This window comes from Equus przewalskii, chromosome 9 (assembly GCF_037783145.1).
Source record: "Equus przewalskii isolate Varuska chromosome 9, EquPr2, whole genome shotgun sequence".
Lineage (NCBI taxonomy): Eukaryota > Metazoa > Chordata > Mammalia > Perissodactyla > Equidae > Equus > Equus przewalskii.
This window is the reverse complement of record NC_091839.1, coordinates 70,360,278-70,383,820: the sequence shown is the minus strand read 5'-3', so window position 1 is coordinate 70,383,820 and position 23,543 is coordinate 70,360,278. Positions and strand designations below refer to the sequence as shown.

General features: G+C 35.2%; 1 protein-coding gene across 50 annotated transcripts in view; it reads left to right on the top strand.

Annotated features, from left to right (window-relative positions):
- TRDN (triadin) overlaps positions 1-23,543 on the top strand; it is a 393,603-nt gene that overhangs the window by 72,372 nt on the left and 297,688 nt on the right. For all 50 annotated transcript variants that reach the window (XR_011522089.1, XR_011522078.1, XR_011522083.1 and 47 more), the window contains exons 3-4: positions 9,849-10,010; positions 11,097-11,129. Coding sequence is in view for 31 of the 50 variants with exons in the window: in XM_070556944.1 (XP_070413045.1) it covers positions 9,849-10,010; positions 11,097-11,129 (195 nt within the window). In the remaining 19 variants the exon portion in view is untranslated. The remainder of the gene's footprint in view (positions 1-9,848; positions 10,011-11,096; positions 11,130-23,543) is intronic.

Here is a 23,543-nt window from a genome sequence, read left to right as displayed (position 1 = left end):
GCATGCATATTGAAGTGTTTATGGATCTAGAAGTAAGAATTTAAGTATCTAGCAAATGCTTTAATATATTTAGCAAACTAGAAAAAAGAAAAGATAAATGTTGGGGAAGGAGAAAGATAACTAAGATTGGCAAAATGTTGATAATTATTGACGCTAGGTGTGGTGGATTTGTATTATGTCACCCTAGCTAAGATGGAACTGTGTTTTCCAGAATCCTCTCCCCTGCACAGTTCTGAGCCAGAGGAATCATTGTGTGCAGGATTTGGAAGGCAGAAGGCAGGCAGGACTGTGAAGGTCATTGTAGGGAACCAGGCCCAGTTGTGCATGCATGCTGTCACTGAGCCCTTGGCTCACCTTGTTGGCGTGGGGCAGCAGCTGTTCCTGCAATAGCAACTCCAGCTCCTGCCACATCCTCCTTTGGCTTCTAGCACCCCTGGCCTGGGTGACTATTTACTTCTATGATGCAGGGCAACAGCTTCTCTTTGAAGAGGAAGTTTTGGAGGTCATTGGCCTGAAGCAGTTTTCAGTTTGTTGCCATGAATTTCAGCCCTTCCCTCACAGGCTCCAGATTTTCTTGATCTCTCTACTTTATGTTCATTTTTTCTTCCCAAGTACCTCTTCTTCAGCCTTCAGGCCCCAACAACACAAGTATAATTTAAAATCTCTCGTAGTTAGGTTAATATTAGAAGTATCATGGGAATTACATGAATCCAACTTTTCCTTTCATCATATTCTGAGGAGTGTTCATTGAGGGTAAGTGGAACAGATTCCAGGGAATTTCAACCTCTAAATATGGTCTCTGTGTTAAAAATCTAGTTGAAGGAAAATCTATTGTGATACTTGGTTTGAAGTTAAATCATTTATGCAATTCAGTCAGGTGATTATATACAACTTTTTTTTTTTTTTCTTTTTCTCCCCAAAGCCCCCCAGTACATAGTTGTATATTCTTCGTTGTGGGTGCTTCTAGTTGTGGCATGTGGGACGCTGCCTCAGCGTGGTCTGACGAGCAGTGCCATGTCTGCGCCCAGGATTCGAACCAACGAAACACTGGGCCGCTTGCAGCGGAGCGCGCGAACTTAACCACTCGGCCACGGGGCCAGCCCCTTTTTATTTTTATTTTTATTTTTTGATTATATACAACTTTTTAAATGTCCTACATTTAAAATATAGTGTCTTTTATTGAGTCAGGCAGTATCATGGTACTCACTCATTTATCAAATAAGACATTTAAATATTTCAAAATGAGGTTTCATCATACTCTTTTCTTTATAGGAATGTCTGAAAGATACTCTATAAAAGCATCTCACAAATTACTTTATAATCTAATTACCTGGTCTGAAATGAACAGATCTAATATTTACGTTTCTTGCTAAATCACAAAGTGTTACCTAAATAAATACAAAAAATTATTTTAGCTTACATATTCAATTTCAAAGAAATTTTACAACGTAGCTTGAATTCCACATTTTCATCCATACAAGAATCCTTGAAATAATATCATGTACAGTAAACAAGGTTATCCAATGCAAAGCATATAGTACAGCAGTTGAGTTTAATTTTTATTGGCCTTCATCTCCACATTTTATTATTATTCTTATCATCGCTCCTCTCAAATCCCTTTAGTTAGCCAGGTCTGCTCCAATTAACCCTTTAGTCTAATCACTTTAAAAAGCTGCTATATTAGGATTTAAAGAGGATATTAAGAAGTGAGCTTCTCCTAAATATTTCTTGGGTAGAAAAGCTATTTTTAAGAAAGCTATTTTAGAGCCATAAATTACCACTGTTCTGGTTACAATGAAGGTGACTAGTCGGATACAAAATTATCCAGTGTTGTCTCTGGAACTGAAACAACCTTAAAAAAATATAGTTATCCTCCATGAGTTTTTCAAGAGAAAATAACAAGAAAATACGTAATCCCAGTTAGTGCACTTTTTACAAAATTTTATTTGCAGGGTGTAAATACACCTTAGGAACTAAATATAAACCAATAAAGGTGTTGCATCAGACATTTCTTGAATTCTTGACTTTCTTGGATGTGTTACTTCCTATGTCGCTAGCATTGGCCTTAGATTCAACTTGAAATGAAATAGAATAAGAAAACAATAAATTCATGGAAGAAAAAAGGCATTTGGGGCTGGCCCACTGGCACAGTGGTTGGGTTCACACTTCCCGCTCTGATGGCCCGGGGTTCACCAGTTTGGATCCCGGATGTGGAGCTACGCACTGCTTGTCAAGCCATGTTGTAGCAGGTGTCCCACATATAAAGTAGAGGAAGATGGGCACAGATCTCAGCTCAGGACCAGTTTTCCTCAGCAAAAAAGAGGAAGATTAGCAGCAGATGTTAGCTCAGGGCTAATCTTCCTCAAAAACAAAAAAGGCATTTGACTATAAGAGGTTGGATGCTGCTCCATTGTGATGATAAAACTTAAAGATGGCAGTCTGACATCATTGAATTCAACAAACTAGGCTCCAGGCAAATGGTCTAATCTCTGAGAAATTGTTTAGAAGTTACTTCAGACTGGACCTAAAGACCTTTAATGTACAACATCTTGAGTGGAAAATCATTTTGATGAAAATGGTCAATTTCATAGTGAACGTAAAAACGCATACTTTGTTTCTTCTTAAATATCTTGTGCCTTCTATTGTTAGTGCTGGAAACTCCAGGGTCCAAAGACTGAAAGGGCTATTAAATTCACTTTGAGTTTGGGGCTGGTCCCGCGGCTGAGTGGTTAAGTTCATGCACTCTGCTTGGCGGCCCAGGGTTTCGCTGGTTCAGATCCTGGGTGCGGACATGGCACCACTCATCAAGCCATGCTGAGGCTGCGTCCCACATAGCACAACCAGAGGTGCTCACAACTAGAATATACAACTATATATTGGGGAGTTTTGGGGGGGAGAAGAAAAGGAAAACAAAAAGAAGAAGATTGCAACAGATGTTTGCTTAGGTGCCAATCTTTAAAAGAAATAAAAATTTTTAAAAATTCGCTTTGAGTTTTTTTCTTTTCAAATGTGTTTTAGTTAAAAATAAATAAATGAAATCAACATTTTGATCTTATAGCCTTAGGAAATTGTTGACTATTGTAAATGATGCCAAACTTCAAGTCCAAACTGTTTAATAAGAATTTTCATTCTCTCAGCTACATTTCTGAGCATAAGAAACCTCTGCACACAGTGGAGACAACCATTGCTTTCTGCATATACTGACATAGCATTCAGATCTTTTTATCTTTTTCTCTTGTTTCTCTTACTTGTCTTTCCCTTCTTGCCATTCTGGGGGCTGGTGTGGGGTTAGTGAAATATATCTGAAGCTCTGTGTGATGTTGGTAAAGTTCTAGGGAATTCTGTTTACTCTGAAGACAAAGACTAAGTGATTTCACGTACTTCAAGAAAGAACTGTCATGTAACTCAGAACATATGAAATGATGCATAATTTGTTAATATTTTTATACACTTGATCAAAATTTCACCAACAGAGGCAAAAGTGTTCAAACACTTATCTGCAACAAGAGGGAGAGACTAGTCACTTAAAGTTATAATTTATTTAGGTCTAGAAAATTACCAGTATATATTTTGAAACAGCAATCTTCACATGGTGAAATAAGAAACAGACAGTATAGGGGAGAAAGAGAATTCCTCTGCCCTCTGGGTCCCTCTGGCTGGTCTAACAATTTAGCTGACATGAGACAGAACAACAGGGCAAAGTCAGACAAAGTTTAATAACACGTATATATGGGAGAACCCCAGGAAAACTGAGTAACTCAGCCAGAATGGCCAAAGCCACTGCCTTAAATACCATCTTCAGCTAAAGACAGAGGAGGATGTTGGTTTCAGGCTTCAAAGGGGAAGAAGACAATTTACATGGAGATGGAAAAGCAAATGTTTCGTAGACAAAACTTTGATAAGAATTGGCTTAACAAGGACCCTCACAGTTTACCAATACCCAGAGTTATCTATGGTGATGGCCTGTCCTGGGGACAGGTCTTCTATCTTAAACTCTTTTAGGCCATCAGAGGGAAGGTCGTTTCTCTCAGAGTCTTTTTTTCTTAAAAATAATCAGTTCAAAGACACACATTTGAGATGGCCAATTCTGATCTCCCACAATAGCAAGCTCAGAAATGGTAGCACTGTATTAATTATATTATGCTTATGATATTGCACACAGTAAGTGCTAAATAATTGTCTTGAAAGAAGAATCTCTATTTTTTTTAGTCAACCTCATATTGAGTACTACTATGTGCAAGGTACACACATCAGCGTGCATACAAGTTGAATTTCTCCTAATTTAGGTAGCATTTATAACACTTTTAAAAGTCTTTACTTCAGTTTAGATACAAATATTTAGGAGTGAATATTTTCTGAGACATGAGGGGCAAACACTAGTTGTTACATGAGTCCTGATAAAAGCAGTGTTTGGATTTCACAGACCCCCTAGCAAGGTTGTGAGGGCATTGTGATTAAGGGATCACAGGGTAATAATTATAACAGCTTGCATTTATGGAGCACTACCATATGTTTGAGTTAAATGATTCTGAAAATTGAATTAATAATTACTTATCCTTTACTAGATCCTTTGCCCTGCCTTAAGCACTTTACACCAAGAAGTTTATGTACAATGAGCTTGAATGAATGCCAATAAGTGCCATCTGGTACAGGCAGAGACTCATGGGTAGAAGGATCACAAGATGCCTGGGACCACTGCTCTCTTGCCATCCCATGGAGTGGCTCAGACAGATGCAGATGCGCAAATCTAGAGATCCCACTTCTTAGGTGCCCTTTCCTTTGGTAAGAAATGCATGAGGGCAGCCTTATAGTGGAAGGAAAATTCATTTGAGCATGGGTACCATGCTGTCAGAATTTAGGTGACAAATACCCAAGGGGATACTGGAAATGGCAGTTGCACAACATTTGGAGACCTAGAGAGAAAGTGAGATCATATGCAGAGCCTGCTGATGAGGGGGAGGAAGCCACTGGCTCCAGCTAGCAAACTGGAAGAGCCTCTGGGTCACTTAAGATTCAAAGGCAGTCTTGCTTGTTTCTCCACATTATTTATTAATTACCAGACACTGTACTATGTGATTTGAATGTGTTATCTCATGTAATACTCATAACAACCTTGTGAGGTCAGCATTATCACTCATGTCATTTTACAGTTTAACAAACTAAAATGCAGAGAGCTTTGTTCTTTTTTTCCACTGTATAATAGTGTTTGCCAGAACTGGGTATATTATAAATTGTAGTGTGAGAAGGGTGAATATAGACATAACAGGCACGAGGGGTTGAGGTCTTGATTTAGAAGAGTGACTTTGGAAAAGCAAAGGCTTCAATGAATTTTATAGACACGGCAAAAGTTAATCTTCTCAACATCAAACAGCTATTAGGTGGGGGAAGCATGAGGATCAGAATGAAGTGAGTGAAGCATTCACTTTCAAGGCAAAATTTAAGAAAACTCTAAAAACTCAGTAATCAAGATTAATATTTTAATGCAATATTTAAAATTTCAAACTAATGCAAAAATCTTTGATGAACAAAGTATCAAAATTTTAAATAAAGACAGGATCACTATTACTGAATCTTCCTTTTGTCTCTGGCTCCAGCATGGCTTGGCCTGGCACTAAGTAGGAGGCCTGAACTTGGATGCTCTCAGTCTGAGCTCAGAACCCATGTTTGTAAGCGTTGTTTGCTCATGTTTCTCAGGATGTGAAAGACAAAGAAGAGTCAACTATAACTTAAAGAATGTAAAACTGCTGGTCAAAGATAATGATGAAAACATGGACTCAGCTCTTTCAGAGGAAAGCAGAGAAAATGACTAATTTAATTTCCCCTGTATGTTCCCATTTAGAAACTTAAGTATCTGTAGAGTTTGGCTTCAAAGACAGAGGACAAATAAAAATTTTATTTAACTTTAAACTTTTCCTAGCCTCTCTTTTATCAGTGCCAAGAATCCAATTACTGATCATAAGGAGCCTAGAGCAGTTTCTCCTCCATCCAGTAGTATATTTTTCTGTAAGAAATATAAGATATAATTAAGAGTGACTTGAACACTGAGAAACATTCTTATCTCCTGTAACAGAAGCGCTGGAAGTAGGGTGATTATTCTGAGATTGGGTAATTCAGTGCCTCAGCAAAGTCATCATAGACTCAAGTTCTTTCATTTTTCACTTTGCCTTCATCAGTGAGTCAGCTACTCTCCTCACAGTTCTAGGGCAGCTCCAGCAGCTCCAGGCTTTATGATCCCATGCAACAAACTCCTTGTTCCCCCTTTGAACGGCAAGAAAACCCCTCCCAGAATCTCTTATCCAACATCTTACTCTAGAACCAATAGTGAATTCATGTTTTTGTTTGTTTGTTTGTTTGTTTTAAAGATTTTATTTTTCCTTTTCTCCCCAAAGCCCCCCAGTACATAGTTGTATATTCTTCGTTGTGGGTCCTTCTAGTTGTGGCATGTGGGATGGTGCCTCAGCGTGGTTTGATGAGCAGTGCCATGTCCACGCCCAGGATTCGACCCAACGAAACCCTGGGCCACCTGCAGTGGAGCGCGCAAACTTAACCACTCCACCACGGGGCCAGCCCCTTTGCTTGTTTGTTTTTTGATAGCAATATAGCATAGTAATTAAGAGTCATGCTCTGGAGGGTATAACATCTGGCTCTGTCACTTCCGAGCTATGTAACCTTAGACATCTTATTTAAATCCTCTGTGCCTCAGTTTTCTTATATTTAAAATAGAGATAAAATAGTATACCTACCTTATCTGGTTATTGAAAAGAAAAAGTGAGTCAATATACATAAAGTTCTTAGAATGGTATCTGGCAGGTAATATAGGCTCTGTAAGTGTTAGCTACTATTATTTTTATAATGATCCACACTGTAATGCATGTAATTTAACTCATGGAAAGATGAGAAGTAAGAAAGTATAGATAACCTGAGTATCTCTTAAAATAGAAGACATCAATAAAAGGTTTAATTGCATTGTATAATATTATTCCCATTGATATGATTTGGATGTGATGTCTGAGAGAAGGAATAAGAACCTACTTGAGGACTACTATCTTAAGATATATCTATATCTATATTTATGTCTATATCTATATATTTTTAAAGTTGTCCACATGGCTGAAAATCAGAAGTTGTCCACATGGCTGGAAATCAGAAGCTGGTCTTAAGCCAGTAAGATTGACTTCATGAAAATGGCCTGATTTGACTATTTTAGAAGCAGATAATATACTTGTCTGCAGAGCATATTTAGTGCATTTAAGCATAAGGATAATTAAACTGATATATATTTTGTTGGATTTTATCGTTAAGTTCTTCAGTGAACACTCAGAAAGAAGGGGAATGAGGAAATGGTCTCAATCTATTCAGATCATAAAAATCTCATTTGCAGTATTCTTCCATTAGATATAAAATTTACACTCATGCTAAAAATGCCATTAATGGTGCCAGTACAATCCAGTTCCTTACATATAATTCTTTTAAAATTCTCAATTGGAATTATAAAATTCTATTTTGTTTCCTTTCTCTAAGGGTTAATCTCACTATTCAGACTAGCATTTCTCACTTGTGTGAAACTCTACAGAATGCAGTAAAATAAGGTCCAAAGAGTAAAGTTACTGTCACTGAATTGTGGAGATGGGTTTCTCTGAGTCCAGCATTTTGTAACTTGCATTGTGAATTCCCTGAAATAGAACATAAAATTAAAGATTTCCCCAGAAATCTTCTCTTGTATCATTTTTGCCTCTCTATAAGAACTTACCCATCAGCGTAAAAATGGAATACTTTTACTCTTTAACAGCGTTAACAACAGAGAACCCACTATGATTTTAGTCCTCCTTCAACCATTGCCCAAGCTCTTATTTTACTGTAAAATGTACTTGCTGTCTCTACATTCTTCCCATTTGGTCTTAAATGCATTCCACTAAAAGTGCCCTTTGAAGATCACCAATGACATCCTCATCATTGACTCTAAAGGTCTATTCTCAGCCTTCATCTTACTTACATCAGCAACATTTGCCAGTTGATCACTCTTTGCTCCTCAAAACAATTTCTTCACTTGATATCTAGTACATTACACTCTTTTTTTCCCCTGCCTCTCAATCCCTCTCTTTGTCTCTCTCTCTCTCATCTCTCCTTCTCAGAAAGCACTGCTGATTCCTCTCCATCTCTCTGACTTATCTCCCCGTCTTCTAAATCTTGGAGTGTCCCTGGGTCCACTCCCTTGGTGATCACACTCAGTGTCATGACCTTGAATACCATCTATGCTCTATTGAACTCCCAACTTTCCATCTTCAGATAAGACTTTTCTCTTGTATATTGTGTTGAGCTATACAAATGTCTACCTCTCCACATAGATGTCTAATATGCAACTCGAATTTGACAAGTCTAAAACTCCGCTACTTACATACTCCTCCACAAACTGTGTTTCTCCCCAGTCCTCCCTATTTCTGTAAATGGAATTTCCATTGTTCTACTTTCTCACACAAAAAACCTTGAAGTTATCCTGCACCCTTCTCTTTCTCTCACATTCAACAGCCAAACCATAAGTCTATACTATAAATTCTACCTTTTAAATCCATTCAGAATCTGGCTACATCTCACCACACACAGTTACCACCCTGATAGAAACCACCATCATTTTCCTCCTGAATTATTTCATTTGGCTCCTTACAGATCTCCTAGTTTCCAGCTTGGCATTCTTTCAATCTTTGATATGGCAAATAAAGTTACATAAGTCCAATCACTTCATTTCTCTGCTCAAACTTTCCTGTTACTTCCTATCTCAATCAGAGTAAAAGCTTAACTTTGGAGTACTTAACCTTTAGGTAATAAAATATCTTGGTATAATTCTAGTCTCTTAAGATGTCAAAGGGAGAAGAATCTCTGAAAAGTTAAAATAGTTTTTAAAATTAAGGAAAACATAAATTAAAATTTAATTACAGATTGAGGAAAGATCAGGTACAACTTATACTACATTTCTACATATATCACCTCTTCAATAAGATCTTAAAGGCTATCCTTACCCCTTCAGAGCTATTTTCATATAATTAGAATGAGAAGAACAATATTTTGGAAATCTCTAATACGTCTATTTGCTTGCATTTTTACCATTTAATCTCTCATTTCACAAAACAATTTGTATCTCCTGGGGTATAAAAAAGAGAAGGTTTATAGACCTCAATTTTTCCTAATTCTATCCATTGATGTTATTAGAAGTTCAAACACTTCTTATTTTCAGGTACTGGGTCATCTAACAAGGATTAACCAGTTGAATATAGCTGGAACTTGATGTGATCACTACCTTGAGAACTCCAGATTTTTCCTGATGTATCACAAATTATAATAAATGGATCTATCAGTCTTACTTTAGTCATAACTACTCAAGTCAACTTGGAAGTTATTGTTTGTCTGAAAACTTACGGAGCCATCTTCTCCATGATGCTTGCCAGTACAATATGGGCCAAGAATGATGTCTTCTGTTTCTGAATGTCCATAATTTAGGGATTATATTGCAATTTAGACAACATAAAATTACATTATTTTAATTCATTCCTAATTTTTCCCTGTGTTGAACTCTTACTTTGATTATAAACTTCTCCAGGGTGATTTTGTTGTTGGTAACCCCATAGTGTTTGGTACCAGAGGTACCCAATAAATTTGGGTTTTAGGTGAATACATGTGCATACTAAGACAAAATGGAGTTTCTATCTCTCAGCAAAAAATTGTAGCCAAAAGTTATTTAAATTCATGAAACTGACATATTCACTGTGTCAAAAGAACAAATCAGGAAAAACAAATTTTCTTAGCTTCTTTAGGAATGATTGTGAAAATTTTCCTTTCTTTTTCATTACTTTTAGCAAGCTCTATTTCCAAGATTGGCTCAGATCCTCTGAAACTTGTACATGATGCTGTGGAGGAAACCACGGACTGGGTTTATGGCTTCTTTTCTTTATTGTCTGACATCATCTCATCTGATGGTGATGAAGAAGATGATGATGGCGATGAGGACACTGATAAAGGTACTAAGAGCATAGGGACATATCTAACTGCTAGGACGAATACTAGATATGCATTATAGTACTTTGCTTAAGTTTAAGCACAAATGAGCACTTGGGTCAGGGTAACCTCAAACGAATACACTTCTGAGTGCTAATAGCATGTCAGCAGGCTACCAAACTCAGTGAATTGGTCTCTATTTGGCTTTCATCTTATAGTTTATCTGCCATGATGGCCAAGATGTCAAAATTAAATGCTATCATTAGAGTAGCATTACAATAGGGAGGGTCTTTTTATGCACTACTACAAACCCACAATAGAAACTCACATTTATATGCTTCTTTGGGAAAAAATAGTATCTATTTCTCAAGTTTATCCTTAGAAAGATTGAACTAATAACGGTAAACCTAAATATACATATAAATGTTTTACACACATAAGTCATAGTCATAGTTAAATAGTAGAAAGCAATCCTACTAAAATCATAATCAAAAGTAAATTTATTGAACCAAACGGAGGTGTAGAATGGAGAGACACATTCTAAATGTCACAACAATTATGCAACTAACGTATGTACACTCTCATACATATAAACAAATTAAAGGAAATAACAAACTCAAACCACACATAAATTAGTATTGAGTTCATGTGAAAAGAACAAAGCACTGTGATTCTGTCTTTTAGATGACATCTTTTAGGGTCAGCCTTAGACATCAGAAATTATGTATTCAGCCTTGACTACCAGGAAAGTTCTTATTATTTTAGCCCTTTCTACGACTTTGTCTGAATTTGTATTCATTTGGTCCCAGTGACAGGTCAAGATGAACAATAGCAACTGAAATGAACATGATATAGGAACTATAATGTATAATTTGGATCACTGCCACAATTTTATTGAACTCATAAAAGTGAAACTATCTCAAATAAGTGTTCATAAACAAAGTTTATACCTAAAAACTGGAATTTGGAAGCAAAGTAATATAAGGACTATTATTGTCAAAACGAATAGATGGTTTTTTTGAAATGAGCAAAAGAAAATGGGAAAATAGAGCAGCAATATTATGCTATGCTAAAAGTTTTTGTAATTTACTGTTTTTGTCTTGATTTAGGAGAAATAGAGGAGCCGCCCTCGAAAAAAAAAGGTTAGTTTTTCTGCCCTTGAAAAAAATTCCTTTTCTCTTATGGTAATGTTGACTTTTAGCATGACTCAAATATATCTTACTTGAGTTGTAGCCTTTATTTTTAATGTAGAATTTTTTGCTTAATGATAAGATTAAGATTTATAGTTAGGAAAAGAAATACTCGATTCTTTCCATTGAAGCTGACCCTGCTATTTTTCAGTTGATTATTCAAGTGAAACCTTCTTCGGTCGATCTTTGAATTCATCTACACACAGATCAATGTGAGTTGGAATTGCAGGAATGAGTGGTGAATGCTGTAGCATTGGAGATAGTCCAAGAAGATGACACTCACGATCTTTATTCTCACCATGGCCAGATTTACTGATTTTAAATTTTACTTCTTATTTTATTGTCAGTATTATTTTTCACTTTTAGGTGATAACTGTGGGACAGGGTGGCTGAGATAGTGTGGAAGATAATAATCTTGAAGGCGCAAGCATAGCCAGTCAGTATATATCATGCATCACCTTGAAGGACTAGAGTTAGCCGGGTGTGCTTGGATGTAGTCGAGAGGGATTCCTGCAGGAATAGCCAAGGTCTTCAGTGACTGAATCAGATGGTCACAAATCCACAAGATGAGAGCAATAAGCCTAGGAAAAAAGGGGTATAGCTTTGGGGCAAGATCCTCAGAGGGGCAGGGATTTTTACAGGAAGGAGTAGGAATTATGTCTGGAAGGAACAATCGGGAGCAAGGGATACCATCCTGAGATAGATTTAGTGCGTGGGAGAGAAACAGCCCATGCTTGAGTCAGGCTTGATAAAATTGCAATGTTCTCGTTATTGCTGCACATGTTAGCAGGAGGCTCTTGGGAGTATCTACTCCAGGGGAGAACTCGCTGGCTTCTGTTGCTCTCTCCCCAGACCTACTGTGAATGCAAACAGTGGGATCTAAATTTGGAGCTTCAGTGTTTGAGCAGATGATGATCATCTCACTATCTAGGGTAAAATCCACTTAGTGTATGTTAATTTGGAAATATGAATTTGTAACTTGTCCAACAAAAGAGAACTAAACTAGTGAAACTCAACTGTGACAAAGCCATCCAGAATTGAAAGTGTTTATGAAGCTAATGAGGGGAGAAAAGATGGCTTTCCTGACTCACAAATCCAGACATACTTCAGCCATGAGATCCTGCTTTAGAGATTCTAAATTAGTTTGTAAACTTCTTGAGGTCAGAGAGTCTTTTTACAGCTGATTTCCAATGGATAGTGCCTAGAACATAGTCAAAGTTTAAGCTAATGAGTTAATAGTCATTATATAGAAATAACAGCTTATGTATATGTCTATTCCAATTGGAAATGGAAGAAGGAAAAACAAATAACGTTTTTTTACTTATACTTATAAACTGAATTCTACAAGAATATTATAAGATCGTATTCTCCATAAATCAATACATAGCATTTAATGAGGAATCTGTTCTTTCCTTTTGATTTGAATCTCCCAATGGGATTATTTTAAAATTGTTTTGTGTAATGATTAGCATAAATTGCAAATCCACACAAAGCTGTTTAATTATTTCTTAAATTATTGCCTTGGCTCATCAAATCAGCAGAAAAACTATTAAGTAGTTGTTTAGGATACTTTTTAAAAAATGTCAGTTAAAACAGGCTAAGGGATGTATGTATGAAAAACCACTAATATCTTGCAGGACTACTAGGAAGCGAATTGACTGAAAACCACCTGAATATATTTTCTTAATAATATTATTCACAAAGTTACAAGAGAAAATGGACATTTAAGGAACGATTTTATACACTGCACCTTCGATACAGAAGTATGTAATAATAAACATAAATTGAAGTAGACTGAAGGAAATATGTTTCATTACAATGATTATTATTTTTTATTTTTAAGCTTTCCTTTGGTAGAGTCACAGAGGCAATGACAGTTTTTAAGCAATATGTAACATATTACAAAACACTTCAAATCCATATTCTCATTTAAAAGCATATTTTTAATATTATTATCAGGAAAGAGAAGATATGAGTTTATCCATATCTTATGATGAATTATTTCATACATTTCCATATTTAAAATTGGAGCTTAAGAATTACTTTTTTCTGTAATCTAGAATGATGATAGTCTCTTAAAACATTTGATTTTCATTCATCTAACTGACTCTTTATTAATCTCTTCATTAATACTCTTTCCCATTCAGATATATTCAATAATATTTAGTCATTTTATATCACCTAAATTACCAGTCAGTGGCACATTTCAACAGCCCTGTGTCTATATAAAGCATTTTATTTAAATGCACTTAAAATTTCCATTTCGTTTGTCCAGTTATTGCTATTTTTACCAAAATAAAATTTCAACCACCTTGTTGTTCATGGCTGGAGTCTGCAGTTCTAATCTGATGTGGAATAATGGTCCAGTCAAATAATCTTAGGGTTGTAGGATTGATTATTAAAGAGATTATTAATATGAAGGAAAGTTTTGAATCTACTATTCTGTGATGTATTTGTTATATATACATATAGCTTTAAGGTATTAGGTGTAGTACGTAGTGTCTTTATATTCTTTATTCATATTTATTTTTCAGCCTGTCAAAACTTTAGAATATTAAATTCTATTAGCAAACACTCCATGATGAGGGTCCAAGGCACTGAATCATGATAAAATATTAGATTTTTGATATATATTTTCTTAAAACTTATAACTATCAAAACCAAATACCAGCGTAAATCACATTTCCCGGAACAATTACTTGCTGTGTATGAGGGGTGTGGTTTGCTTATCTGGAACTGTTCTATTTGGATGGCATTCTTCACATGAGGGTACACATCATGGCTGTGTTAACACCTCACTTTCTAAGGGGTACACAAGTGCAGATAGCTTTAAAGAAATCAAATTACATTTGCATGCTTTCCTAAAATTGATCCGCCTGAGAACATATCCAAGTTTATAACAGTACTACTTCTACTTTACAAGATAAAGAAATACACTTGACCCATCCCTAAACTGCTAGAATACCAACCAAAAGACCAATAGGCCTTGCTGCCTGTCCTGCAAGCGTCTGCTGTGCAGGTGTGTATATGGTGATGGGATGTTCTTTGTTCTGAAGTCAGAGAGATGGTGGAGTGGGGTGATTGGAGTAATGACAAGTTTCATTCAATGACTTTGCTTTTTATTTACCTGATTCATGTAAAACAGGGCATTGCTTTTGAGAGAGAGATCCATGAGAGCAAAGCAAAAATAGTATCAATAGGAAATACGGAGAGCTAAAAATGGCTTTTAAAAATTTAAATGTAAGCCATTCTTTTCAGTTATCCTCAATACTTGTTCCTAGGAAGTGTCACTGGCTTGAAAGAAAGCGCCTTGAAACAACCAAACAGTGTAGGTTAGTGACACTGATTCTTTTAAATATAACTGGAATATTTTCTGAGAAAACCAAACTTTTAAAGATGCATTGAATAAACCCATGGATGCCACATTTCTATGATTCCTTTCAGATTGTGTACTGTTCAAAAAGAAATTTAAAACCTACTTTATGTAATTATACTATGAAATATTTAATCTAATTGTAGTCAAACCTCATTTCATCTAATATAAAATGTTTACTATTTTATATCTCCTATTGATAAAAAATTAAATTATATACTATTTTCAGAACCAATGCACTATATATATGAATGTGTGTATATACATATATGTGATACAATATGTCTCATTTATTAATTACATGTTATTTATATTATGTATATTTTCTACCTCCTATCAATAAAAAAATAAAACTATATGCCAGCTGCTGGTTCTATATATATATTTAATATTTAAATGTATATATTTAATATATTTCTGTTGCACTTAATACATTTAAAAATTTTATCATGATAGCTAACAAAATTATTAGACTTATTTGTTTTATATTTGGAATTTATTTATTTATTCCCCAAAGTAAAACATCAGAATTTGATATCCCCCTCACACCTGTATTGCAGGAATTTAAAACTTTTTACATACTCCTAGTTTCATAAGCAACTTAAAATTTTACCTATATATTAGATAGCATTAGAATAAATAAAATAATGTGCAATAAAATATTGCTCTGTCTTCTCTTTATAACATTTAAAAAATAAATTTATTTTAAATCCACATCATTTTAATCTTTTTATCTACTTTTAATAACATATTTTTTAAACATGTTGCAGAATTTATTTTTTCTTAATAATTTCCACAATGCTTTATATTTTATTGGCAGAAAATAAATTTGATTTGAGTAAGCAGTTTGAAAACAAAGGCTGGTTTTGCCCATTTTCTAATGGGGCAAACATTTTCCATAAATGAAGTGAGCAGCTGCTCCAAGGTTTAGGTGAAATATACCTAAAAGAAAAAACACATTTAAAGTCATGCAAAAAAATATCATTTTACCCAGAGTCATTAGAATTTACAATAGTTTGAGAGTAGTAGAAATGTCTAGAAGTCATTTGGAAAGTTTGATAAAGCCATTTTGCTTCCAAGAAATTCAGAAAGTGAATGACCCTCAGGATACAGTAACAAATCTTTTGCAAATCGTTCATTTTTAAAATCTTCATTTCCAATGAAATTGAAGGTGGCATTAATCAACTACTTATCAGAGAGATTGTTGAAAATAAATTTCTTGTTGATTCCCTATATCATTTTAACATTACTTGGAAGTAGATAAAAAAAATTGAATAACATTACCATAATAAAATTGTCATCTGTGTGTGTGTAGATCTACCTACATGCATATACTTATGTATGTATGCGTATATGTTCATAAGGCTTCTCAACATTTGTATCTTTAAAAGTAAACAATAGGATTAGATTTGTTGCTAAATTCTATATAATTCCAGTTGTGAATCACATTTATCCACAGATACGAGAACTTTTTAAAGCTCTATGCATCTCATAAAGAGATGCTTTTCTAATAAAATTTTATTTTTCAGATTTAAAAACTATGTATGAAAATTTATAAGACATTAACCTTTAGGTTCTTATGAGTACAGGATATGAAATAAATTTTAAATTCAATATATACATATTTTTTTCTAGAAAAGCATGATGGTGTAATCAAGAAAAACAATTTCCAAGGATAAAAATATATTACTCTTGAATAAAATTTTGTGAGAGAAGTGGAATGAAAATAGCTTGTTGGTATATATTTTAAATTGATAGTGAAGAATCTCAAAATATTACAGTATTTAGACTCCATCCACCTGATATTATAAAGGGATGTAACAATTTTTACTTTTTTTTTCTGGTGAGGAAGATTGGCCCTGAACTAGCATCTGTTGCCAACCTTCCTATTTTTGCTTGTGGATGATTGTCCCTGAGCTAACATCTGTGCTAATCTTCCTCTATTTTGTACGTGGGACGCTGCCACAGCATGGCTTGATGAGTGGTGTGTAGGTCCGTGCCTGGGATCCCAACTGGCTAACCCTGAGCCACCGAAGTGGAGCATGTGAACTTAGCCACTACACTACCAGGCTGGCCCTGCAATTCTACTTTTAAATGTCAAAATTTACAATAATCTGAAAATTATTTGTGACTTTTTAACTTATGATGAACAATTTTAGATGTTATCTTCAAAATATGGAAAGATACACAGAGTTTTCCAAAATATTCTATGGGAATGTCAAAGAAAAAAAATGGAAGTCACTGTAATAGAAAATGAAGATTTCTTTTGCTAGATAACCCTAGGATTCTGAGTGAGAATAAAGCATGGAGGTCCAAGATTCCACCATGGTCAACAATGTGTATCCTTAGATGATCACTATTTTTGAACACTGACATATTTTGTCCCTTCAAGAAATTTATTTTTTGATAAATCTTTTTCAATTGCTTTCTATGTGCCAAGCAATGCACTAGGTGGAGAAGAACACATAAGTCTTTGCTTACAGTCCCAAAGGCTGATAATGTAAGTTTGTTAAATATGATAGTAATTAAATTACTGTAATGGAGCTTTTATGTGTTATTGCTAATAAAGTTAATTATTCCTTGCTAGTATCAGGATCAATGTAACATGGTATTCTATAGCCAAAGTAATTGTAAATGAGTAAAAGATCATCTTATTTAGGATAATGTAGTGAAAAGACCATAATGAAGATGAAATGAGATAAAATAGTTCGGGCGTTGCACATTCGATAATGATGAGGGTAAGTCTTTACATGAGGTGATCATATGCAAACTGAACTGAAAGAAGATGAAAATATAAATAACAGTAATGACACTGCAAATAAGTAAACTATTTTTTAGACAAAATTATTTTTAATTCTCTTAATTATTCATAAATACTCCAAGTCGAAGTTAAAACCAGGCTCATCAACCCAAACAGGCAGAGAGAGAGAGAGAGAGAGAGAAAGAGAGAGAGAAAATCCAGTATTCTTCAAACAAAGTTAAAAATATGTCTATTCAGCATAAGCATCTTAATTTTTTTCTATTTCTTTTTCAAGAATAAGGTACTGGTTTCTCACAAAGCTAATATGATTTTGCTTTTATGTTTCTGTATTAATATTTATGTGATGCTGACTTTTCAGAATAGGTAAACATTCACAGAAAGTGTAATTCTTTAGTGAATATATAGCTTTTTAATATTTTTATGCTAACATTTCCCATAATGGATATACTTATCTCCTTTTTACAGTTTATCCTTATTTAATCCTCAGTCTATAATGTCTGTCTATAAGAATAATCATTACAGCATTTATGTCCTTTGAAGTATGTAATTTTAGCAGACAATAATAGTCTCCTAACAAGAAATTGCATTTTATAATGTCGTTTCCTGACACCTAGCTTTAAAGCCAAGAAAGAGTAGTTTCAGTCGTTCAGTGCTATGCATACTCAGTTTTTTGGGAAGGAAAAACTGGTCTTCAGTTTTAGGGACATGGTGGCCTTATGTGCTAAATCATCTCTTGCCTTAGAGGAAAGAACCAGAAGCCCCTCTGCATTATGTTGAATTTCCTCGCTTCCTAACTACTTGCTCTTCGGAATAAGGAACTGTCCTTAAGTTTGAACAGCACCCAAAACCGAAGGCTGATGTTCTGTGAGATTGTACCTGAGGCACGCCAACAGCGGAGGAGAGTCTTCTCTACTTAGAGCAAAACAAATTACATTCTCCTTATAGTCGCATTTTTAAATTGCCCTCAAGACTCTCGGGTCAAAAGGAACCCAGTAAATTTTAGCTCAGTTCTTTCATTGTATATTTTTCTCACTTTATTGAAATCCACCACAGCTCTTTGCAGTCAGGGTGAGAATGAGGAAGAGCCAGGAAATTTGAGCATCATAAATATTCAGGACTTTAGGATTAGGCCATTCAGAAGGTTGTATCATGTCATCGGGAGTGAGATAGATGGACAAGTTTCCGTGCCAGAGATTTCATTGCATCCATCTTTGCTGGCGGCTTCAGGGGCTCACACCAGGCTGAACATTAAGTGTCTGCAAAATATGGTGAGTGAGGAAAGGAGGGAGAATGGAACGGTGAATAAACTTGTTAAAATTCATAGCCTCAGAATATTGGTTACTAGGTAGGCCCTAGTAACATTTTTAAGCAGATACATTTATCTTTGGACCTCTCTTCTAAATAAGTCTAGATCAAAACCCAACTCCCTTACTGCACTGCTGTCTATTGCCCTCAGGCTGCACAAGGAACTCAGTGCTTTATCTTCTGCCTGTCTTTCCCAATATTGACCAGACATATGACGACAGGGGGCAAAGCCCAAAGAGGACAGACTGTGGGCTTGGAGGTGGACTCAGAATGGAAAAAGCTGAGGAGGCCGGGGTAAAGGCAGATCTGGTGAGTGATCCAGAGATTCACTTCTCCAAATAGTTGCAGCTATAGTGGACGCTCCTTCCATGCGGTCAGGCACCTTTAGTTTCTCGTGCTGCCCTGAAGAGCTCGTCTCCATCAAGGCAAGCAAGCTAGAACCACGGTCTCTGAAATAATAGCAGGTAAACCCAGCGCCGGAAGGAACAGGCCAAAGAAAGCAAGAGATCAGATTTTGGTGCCAGCATCCTGCGGAATAAAAAGGCTCTCTGAGACGATTCAACTCTGGCTCAACTGTTTTAAGCAGTTTTTGTTGGGGCAAGAATAATCTCAGCATCACTACATTTCTACCTGTAAGTAAGATTGGATAAGGAATTGAGAAGCGTACGAGCGGGAAGTTGTTAGGTCTAATGTATTCCAGACTCTTTTTCTTTCCAGCTCTATACATTTCCTTTCTCAAAATCATGAGAAACTAAGGTGCTGGTTGGGTACAGATGGCCTAATTATTACAGATTATTACAGAATCTGTAATAATTTCATTTAGAAAAGTTTGTTGAAGAATAAAACAAGTCAAAAAAAAAAAAAAGCAAAACAGAAAACTTACCAGTAGTTCTCAACTTTGTGCATCAGATTCAAACGATGGCTTAGAATTGTTTTGTTGACAAGAGACCAAAATCTATTTCACATTGGCTTAATGAAAAAGATACTTTATTGGTTCAAGTGATTGAAAGATCCAAGAGTGGAGCTGGCCTCAGCGATGACTTGATACAGGTTTTTATATACTGTAGTCATGTGTGACTTAACAAGAATCATTTTGAGAAATGCGTCTTTAGGCGATTTTGTAGTTGTGAACATCATAGAGTGGACTTACACAAACCTAGACAGTACAGCCTGCTACACACCTAAGCTATATGGTACTAATCTTGTGGGACCACTGTTGTATATGTGGTCTGTTGTTGACCAAAACATCCTTATGCAATGCATGACTATAACGATATTAGTAAATCCTCTCTCTTTGCTCCTGACCCTGCTTTCCTTTGTCTGCTTCGTTTGCTTATTTCTCAGGCAGGCTGTCATCTCCTATTGGTAATTATAATCATCAGAAGCTTGAGGCCTAAATTATTTTACTTTAGCAACTCAGGAGAGGAGCCTGTGCTCTTTCCCAAGAATTTCAGCAAAAACCTTGTAATTGCCTCTCGTTGATCTGTATTGAGTAATATACCCTTCTTAGAACAAATCCGTTGGCCAGGGACATGCAACATACACTTTGTCAAGACCTAGGAAATAGACCCAGCCTTGGAACTACAGAGTGAGGTCAGCATCATCTGAACTATTTGTACTGAGTTTGGAAAAGGATTGGTTCCTTAAACTAAGAAAGGGATGCTGTTACAATAGTGATTTCTAGCAGGAAAGCTTCAGATGTCTTTTTAAATTGGAATCCCAGATCACTTCCCACTTCAGATTTACTAAATCAGAATCTCCAGAGGTTGAGCCTTAAGCAGTTATATTTTTAAAATCTCTGCAATGTCCTTCTAACTCACAACCAGGGTAAGAACCATTGCAACTCAAATGATTAATTCTAAAAGTAAGTGATTTTATGTGTTGTGACACCAGTAAAGGATAGAGTTGAGGCTAAGTGGATAACTGCATGCTTTGTTTACACATAGCGACTGCTCTTCAATATAAATTTGCTTTAAGAAAATACCAGACTATGAATGATAAAATGCAAACTAAGTTAATATCACTGTTACACTGACCTAGACCATTGGAATAACTATTGACAGCTGATGCTCATCAGCAGAACACACCAAAGTTTTGAACATGACTGAGATAGACTCAAATGAACGTGAGGAGGAGATATTTGTGTTGGGTCCCCTTCTTCTCTTAACCAACCTCCTTTGGTTAAGTCATGTAACCTCTGTGGCTCTCAGTTCTCACATCCATAAAACAAAGATGCTTGATTTACTGATGTCCAGGTCCTTTCCAGCTATATTTTGTGATTCTATGATTGAATCATGATGTCATATATTAATAATTTTACCAAGAATTTCATTGGGACTAGAGTTTGCAACTCAAAGTATGCACCATGCAACAGCAACATTAACATCATCTGGGAGTGATTTAGAAATGCAGAACCCACCTCCCTCTGGATCAAATGAATCAGAATCTGCATTTTAAGAAGAACCCCAGGTGATTCATATGCACATTGAAATTTTGAGACACATCGGTCTAGACAGTAGTTCCTGCTTCAGACTGTGCTCCTGAAACCACCTGAGAGCTTGTCTAAATTAGAGATCTCTAAAAGGTTCCTCACCATGAGAGACTAATTGATTAAGTTTGGGCTGCAGCTCAGGAATAGATTTTAAAGTCTCCTCAGATGATTCTGATGTATAGCCACATCGATCTTGTCTAGTATATCATCAAATACGAAACACATCCTAACACAGCCAAAACCTCATCCAATCTGTAAACTCCACCTATGATTATCTTATAAAAGATATTTGTAATCATTTCCACCTCTGTCTGGTGTATGAACACATGGGAAATATCATCTCATTTATAAATGGAGAAAATGAAATTTAAAGAGGAAAATGGATTAACCTGAGATTAGGGAGTTAATGGCAAAAAATGTGATTGGATAGATCCCATCTTACTATATTTATTTTGGAATTTTCTGTAGGGGTCAGTAGTATACAGTGTTGAGAAGAATATTTTTCTTGAAAAAGTTTAGCTTATTTTTATGAAATTTTACCAAGTAATCAAACCTAAGAAAATAAAGGTTCAAAACATTTTTATGTTTATGGGATTCAACATCCCTGAAGGAAACTGTCCTCAATATTTGCCCATCACTGTATCTGGAGTGCGTGGCCACCTCATCACAAACATCAGGTTCTTTGAGGGGGAGAATATTCCTCTTTATGCTCTTCGTGAATGGTCAGTAGTGTACTTCCCTCAAAATTTTTCTTTAGCAATATAACAGAAAAATTGTCAGAAAATCATAGAAAAGACAATTACCTACATCATTTGGTGTGCTTATCTAAAATATTGAGAATTCAATAAAATATTTCCCCTTAGCATTCCTTAATTAACCACTAAATAGATAACTAGATTTGCTTGGCTATTTATCGTAATTAAACTTTTGTGTCCTAGTCACAATTGACAAAATCTTACAAATAGAGATTCTATGTTCAAATGAATAAATAATTTGAATTTTTAATATTAAAATGAGAAAATTGAAAGAAGGCATTCTGTATTGTGTAGTGCTTGTGAGATATATAGAGAAAACACAATGACAAAAGGCAGTCTTTGAACGCCACAACCCTCATAATAATTTAATAAACTGGGTTGTCACCTAAAAGAATCATGATGGTTGCCTTGGTGACCCAGATTATCCTTTTAAATTGTTGAATCTCTCATTTTAAAATCTTGAAATGATAATATTTTTAATTTATTAACAGTGTGTCATATTGATAGAGAAAAATTGTGTGCTTTAAACTGGCCACATAAGTTTTAAACAAATTATAAACTATCTATTCAATAAACTTTGTTATGATTGTAAGTAGAAAAAAACTATCACAAGCAAAATACATGTAATATAACAAAATAACTCAGGAAGACTTCACTACAAAATAAGCTCATTCTTAGAAATCATTTAGCACCATCTATTTTCACTAATTTTGGTCCTGTTGATTACTCCTACTAGCGATCTCCCCATTTTTAGTACACATGGCCTCTCTTCCCTGGTCACAAGTGAAAGCTGAGCTCAGAGAGTCTTGGCAAAATCTGTTGGCCCATGATTTCCATTGGCACCATGAGAGATTTAGAGCTTAGGGGAAAACACTTTGGTAGAATTAAACAGCCTAAACATGAAGAAAGAGAACCAAGCCAATGAAACAAATCTTCACTTCTAATTTGGAGAAGTTTTAAATATTTTGTCTACTAACAATTGTATGTTCCTGTGGGACATGCAACACACACTATGAGACCCAGAAAATTTCCCATTACACCTAAAAGTTCCAATGCGGGCCACTGAGGGGGTCGCTAAAATCTATACTTATCCTCTCAGATGTCCAGCATAAATACATATAATAAATGCCATAATTTCATATTTCTATATATAAAATACCATAAATATATAAGAAAGTGATATTAGACAAAAGAATGTAGATTATCATCGAAATACCATAATCATCAATAGGAAATGCTAGAGAACTGTGATAGTACCTAACATGCAGGACAAACAGAATTGAAATTTTGGATTCCTTCTTTTAAGCTAGGTTAAGTAACATCTTCCATTTTTAAATCTTTCTCCCAATTTTTTCTGTTGAAAGAGACACGATATTTGATTGTCAACATTTTATTACAGGTATAATATATTCAATTCATATTATTTTTAATATAAAGATGGATGAATGTTTTGAAATAAGACAAAATATTTTAAAAAGTACTCAATGTCCTTAATTTGATTATTATTTGGCTTTTCAGTGTCCCAGAAAAACAATATGAAAAACATCTGTCTTTTGTACGAGTTTTGCAATTTACAAATACCTTTCACATACATTATTTATTTCCACAAATAGTAAAATTCTGCACCTTTCCCCAGCATTTCTAATAGAAGATAAAAAAATTTGAAATATGACATTTTACT